Raw genomic sequence first — 6,000 nt, 5'->3', positions numbered from 1 at the left:
CGGACGCGCAGGCTCAGCGGCCATGGCTCACGGGCCCAGCCGCTCCGCGGCATGTGGGATCCTCCCAGACCGGGGCGCGACCCCGGTTCCCCTGCATCGGCAGGCGGACGCGCAACCACTGCGCCACCAGGGAGGCCCTAGCATTCATTTTTGAGGCAGTAATAAATGTACAGCATACAAAAAATAAAAGATAAAAAAAATAAAAGATACAAAAGGGTATTAAGCAGAAGATAAGTCTCCCTTCTATTCCTTTCCCCAAAGGGGAAATACTGCTTACCGGCTTCTTTTACTTCTTTTTAGAGGTGTTCTTTGTAGATGTAAGCCCTCTTTTTTTTTTTCTTTTCTATATAAGCAATAGCTGTGGTAAATTATTACAGTAATGGCTCCTGATAAAGCCTGCCTATCTTTATTTATCTCTTCTCCTTTGACTATGATTTTGTCCTTCCTTTCATCAGCAGATAGAGTCTACTTCCTCACCCCTTGAATCTGGGCTGGCTTTGTGACTTGCTTTTACCAGTAGAGTGTGGTGAAAATGATGTTGTGTGGCTTCTTAGTCGAGGCCCTAAGAGGCCTTGTGTTCTGTTTCACTCTCGTGGAAGAGCCCCACCACCATGTTCAGGAGTCTCCTAGTGCAGTTTCCTTTAGAAAGAATGGCTCAGGTATCCCAGCTATCCCAGCTGTCCCAGCTGTGCTCAGCTCCACAGCCAACCCATCAGCTGAGTGCCGCTGAGTGGGTGAGCCAGGGAGAGACCAGCAGAACTGACTGGCCAACCCACAGATTGATGAGAAATAAAAGTTGTTTTCTTAAGCCACTAAGTTTTGGGATGGCTTGTTATGTAGAAATAGATAACTGATATAGTAACATATTAAACATTCATATTAACTTGATATTTTGAAGATTATTTCATATTAGTACTTACAGAGCTGCTGCCTCCTTTTTAATCTCTGCATAATATTCCAGTGTGTGAATGTACTATAATTTAATCAGTTATTATTGATAGCTGTTCAGTTTGTATCTATCTTTTGCTATAACATGGGGTTGTAAAGAATCTCCTTTTGTATTTATCTTTGCTATGCCAAAACTTTTACTTTGTAAGTTGTCATCAAATCTATTTCCTTCATGGATTCTTTTAACATTTTGCACAATTAATGCCTTTTCTACTTTGAGACCACCTATATTTTCTTCTGTAATAGTTTCATTTTTATTGAAAAGTAGTCAATTAATCTGGAATTTATTTTGGTGTATAATACATTGTAGAAATGGGATTTTATTACTTTTATAAATAATTATCTAGTTATTCCAGCACTGTTTATAAAATAAATCCTTTACTCAGTCACTATTTTGAAATGCCATCTTATATGCTAAATTCTTATATTTATTTCTGACCTTCTATTTCTTTTCAGTGGTCTGTATTTGCCTTGTACAATTATATAGTTTTTCAGTTATTATAGCTTTATAATATGTTCGAGTACTTGTGGTCTCACCTGCTGGGAGTTTGACATTGCATAAAACTTCTTTTTTATTTGGAGAGAATGGACATCTTTACAACAAGGGTCAGCAAACTTTCTGTAAAGGGTCAGATAGTAAATATTTTAGGTATTAAAATATTTACCATCTTACTGTTTGTGTTGTAACTACTTAGCTTTGCCATTGTAGCACAAAATCTATGACGATACAAAAATGAATAAATGTGTTCTAACAAAATTTTATTTAAAATATAGGTAAGTGGCCCTTGGATCATAGTCTTACAATATTGAGTATCCCTGCTTTATAATATTGAGTATACAACTTTAGGAATATGGTCAATTTCTCTTATTCACATCCATTTTTGTGTATGTGAATAAAGGTTTGTGTTTTCTTCATTTTGTTCCTGCACATTTACTGTTAACTTCCTAGGTGTTTATTCTTTGGCTGCTATCATATAGAAATTCTTAGTGGTTTATTGGCATATATGAAAGCCATTATAGAATTTAAAGTAGAATCAGGAGACATATTGGAAAATTTAATAATTCAGTAATCTTTTATCAGAATACTTAAGAATACTTAAGAATTTGGAGAAAAGAAACATAGCCAGGACCAGAAGAGCTCAAGCAAGGCTGGGGAGAGGGGATGGGTAGGCAGAAGCCAGAAGTCAAGGTGGATGGGGCTGGAGCCCAGTGAGCCATCTTTAGAGGTGTTGGATCACAGCATGATATAATGGTGAGCATGTAGGTTTTTCAGCCAATGAGGTCTGAGTTTAAATCCTGATTTTACTGCTTAGTAGCTTATGACCTTTGGCAAGTTACATACCCTTTCTGTGCTTTCTCTTAAATGGGGATGATATTAATAATTATCTTATTAAGTAGTTATGGGGGTGAGAGGCCTTGCAGAGCCCTGAAGTGCTGCTATGGCTTCCAGTGGGGTTGACATGAACACTGCTGGCTCGGCAAATGAAGCTCCTGAAATTCCGGACGACGTGGGATATTGGCTTCAGGGTGTCTACCACTTCGCCACTGATAGGAATGATTTCTGGAAGAACTTGATCCGCAGTTTGGGACTTTTTGCTGTGGGAGTTTGGCTGGCCAGGAATTTGAGTGACATTAAACTAACGGCCCCTCAGCCTGGCGTGTAGCCAAAAAAGACACAGAATCCCCGTGCTGTACTTGAACCTTCCAGAAACAGAGCCTCTAGTCTGTGACCATCATAAGACTTGCCCAGAGGGGCACCTTTCCTTCCCTGCCTGATTTCCTTTCTTCACTGAGTCCATTCAGAACACCAATCATTGGTGAGCAGTCAGGCTTCAGCTAAAGTGTTGTTTTCTGTTCTGTAAAGTTCTGTACATAGTTCCTAACTTTCTGCAGGGGATGATCTTTGCTCTTGTCCTGAGGAATAACCTAATGGTATTTTAACAAATACTTGAAATAAAGACTGCACATAAAGACAAAATAAAAAGTAGTTATGGAGGTGAAATGAAATAACTTATATAAAGCACTTAGAATAGCTTGGTCATAGTGCTCAGTAAATGGTAGCTCCTATTATATTATCATTATAACATTATGTATAATGTATATATAATATATTTTCATAGTTTATATGTATATTATATATATTTATTATTTCACTGTATTATTGTTGTTAGTTGGTAGAATCACATTGGCATTCCAGAATCAGGGACTCTATAAAGAATGAGTGTCTATGCAAGCGATATAAAGGAGCTGTCTAATAAGACCCAGGCGACCAGAGCAAGGTAAGAGCTCACACACGGGGGCTTCCCTGGTGGTGCGGTGCTTAAGAATCCTCCTGCCAATCCAGGGGGCACAGGTTCGAGCCCTGATCCGGGAAGATCCCACATGCTGTTGAGCAACTAAGCCTGTGCGCCACAACTACTGAGCCTGCGCTCTACAGCCCGCAAGCCACAGCTACTGAAGCCCGTGCACCTAGAGCCCGTGCTCTGCAATAAGAGAAGCCACCGCAATGAGAAGCCCGTGCACCGCAACAAAGAGTAGCCCCTGCTCGCTGCAACTAGAGAAAACCCTCACAGCCAAAAAGAAATAAAATTAAATCTTAAAAAAAAAAAAAAAAAAAAAAAATAGCTCACACGTGTTACAAAGGTCAGAAATCATAGAGCAGAGAAGGACAGGAGAGTCAGAGACTTTTGTTTCCAGGGTAACTTTCTATCCTGTTCATTGCTTTTTGGAGACCTATGGAGACAGGAAAAAGTTAATGTGGCTAACTTAGACCCTGCAGGTGGATATAATTTGGAATATTTGATTCGGTTGAAGAATGAATGGGTATGGAGATACCAACTTTATTTTTTTTTCCAGCAGATAGAACCTAACAGTTTTTAACAGCTATTAGAGATTGAACATTGTTTGTCTTAGGCAGAGGCATGCAGCTGTTCTTAGCAGAGGGTTGAAGAAGACTGCCTGGCAAGGCCTGGTAAGATGGTGTGCAGGCTAGATTAGGGAGCCCTGTTGGAAGGTGGAGAGCTAGTGAGGGCAGTGGTGGGTGGGGTTGTGGATATTTTGTACTTAGGGTTTTTTTGGGAAAAGTCAGCGTGGTGGTATTGGCCTTGACTCAGTGAACCCTGCAGTCACTGGCCTTGGGAACTTTTGCTAGGATTCCACAGTGTTCACACACAGTCTGGGGTGGTGAATGCTAGGATAAATCTGAGTCCAGAGTTTTAGATGTTTGTCAGTCTTGGGCTTTTCATGCCCAGCAGTGACTTAATTTCAGGGTGACTTCACTTGGCGTGGAAGTTGGGGAAGGGGAAGAGGTGAAGGGAAGTAGCCAGTCTAACGTGTAAAGGAAAGGAGTATAAGATTAATTTAGTCTGTTCCTAGCTCTACTTTGCATTGTTAAAGAGAAGAAAAAAAAAATCATTCCTACTGTTATCTTTTGTCCTCTCTATTCTGTGCAATTTTAAGGTAGTACTTTTTGACTACTTTTTAATTAGAATGACAAATTTGCAAAATTCTTTAAGATTAAAGCGGGGCTCTTTTAATACATGTTGATAGGTACATAAATCTGTTTCAGGGCTCCAAATTAACTGTCCTGTGCCATCAGTCATATGTTAAAGGACTCCTTATGCGCATGTAACACAGCCCCCTTTTTAGCTTCCATGTTGCTTGAATAATCTTGCTTTTTGGTGCCATTGTCTTGAGAAATAATTTCGTAATTTTCCTTTTCAGGGCCACATTTCCTGAGTCATTTGGTTATCTTTCTAATGGCATGTTATGAAAGCTGTTTTTCCCATTGACCTTGCTTCTCTTCACTTTTTGAAAAACGTATCCTTTTTGTTTTCTGAAAAGGTTTTTATCTCAGCCTTTGCTCTTGCCAACTTATTGATAAGAGATCTGGAATCAAGTGGAAGTTTTGGGAAACATCTTGATATTCTACTGTTAAGTAGGTATAATGCCCTCAGAACAATTGCTTTTTTCATCTGTAGACTCCTAAGACTTTTTCAGTTAAAAAGCATTATTTAACAATTTTTGTGGTTCGGTAAATTATTAACATGGAGGTTCCGTTTTGGGCTTAGCACATACTTTGTTTTTAATGTGGTAAAATATACGTAACACAAATTTACCATTTTCACCATTTTTAAGTGTACAGTTCAGTGTCATTAAGTACATTCACAGTGTTGTGCAGCCATCACCACCATCCATCTCCAGAACATTTTTAATCTTGCAAAACTGAAACTCCTTGCGCATTAAACAATAACTCCCCATTCCTCCCTTCCCTCAGCCCTTGGCAATCACCATTTTATTTTTTGTCTATGAATCTTACTACCTTAAGTACCTCGTATAAGTAGAATTATGCAGAATTTGTCTTTTTGTAGCTGGCTTATTTCACTTAGCGTAATATCTTCAAGTTTTATCCACGTTGTAGCATGTGTCCAAACTGTCTTCATTTTTAAGGCTGAATAATATTCCATTGCATGTATATGCCACATTTTGTTTATCCATTCATCCACTGATGGACACTTAGTTTGCTTCCACCTTTTGGCTATTGTGAGTAATGCTGCTATAAACACGGATGTGCAAACATCTTTCTGAGTCCGTTTTCAGTTCTTTTAGGAACATACTCAGAAGTGGAATTGCTGGATCATATGGTGATTTTATGTTTAAGTTTTTTGAGCTGTCACCATACTGTTTTCCACAGTGGCTGCCCCATTTTACATTGCCACCAGCAATGCACAAGGGTTCTAATTTTTCCATATCCTCACCAACACATGTTGGTTTTTAATTTAAAAAAAAAATAATAGCCATCCTAATGAATATGAAGTGGTATCTCATTATGGTTTTGATTTGCATCTCCCTAAAGTTGTTGAGCATCTTTTCATGTGCTTATTGGTCATTTGTGTATCTTCTTTGGAGACATGTCTATTCAAGTCCTTTGCCTATTTAAGTTTTTTTTGTTGATGTTTTCTAGTTGTAGGAGTTTTTATATATTCTGGATATCAAATCCCTTATCAGATACATGATTTGCAAATACCTTCTCCCATTTCATGGGCTGCCTTT

General features: G+C 38.8%; 2 protein-coding genes across 4 annotated transcripts in view; both read left to right on the top strand.

Annotated features, from left to right (window-relative positions):
* The window catches only part of BABAM2 (BRISC and BRCA1 A complex member 2), a 416,595-nt gene that overhangs the window by 12,137 nt on the left and 398,458 nt on the right, over nucleotides 1–6,000 (top strand). The gene's annotated exons all lie outside the window — the stretch shown is intronic.
* Nucleotides 2,388–2,711, top strand: LOC112063627 (mitochondrial import receptor subunit TOM6 homolog). The gene has a single exon (XM_055089092.1). It carries the CDS (start codon nucleotides 2,388–2,390, stop codon nucleotides 2,610–2,612), a length of 225 nt encoding a protein of 74 aa, XP_054945067.1. The 3' UTR covers nucleotides 2,613–2,711.

Source organism: Physeter macrocephalus, chromosome 12, assembly GCF_002837175.3.
Source record: "Physeter macrocephalus isolate SW-GA chromosome 12, ASM283717v5, whole genome shotgun sequence".
In the NCBI taxonomy this organism is placed as follows: domain Eukaryota; kingdom Metazoa; phylum Chordata; class Mammalia; order Artiodactyla; family Physeteridae; genus Physeter; species Physeter macrocephalus.
This window is presented reverse-complemented; position numbering and strand designations above follow the sequence as displayed.

Bases quoted from the DNA above. Each gene is read 5' to 3' on its own strand.
- LOC112063627 (XM_055089092.1), top strand. From the start codon at position 2,388: ATGGCTTCCAGTGGGGTTGACATGAACACTGCTGGCTCGGCAAATGAA.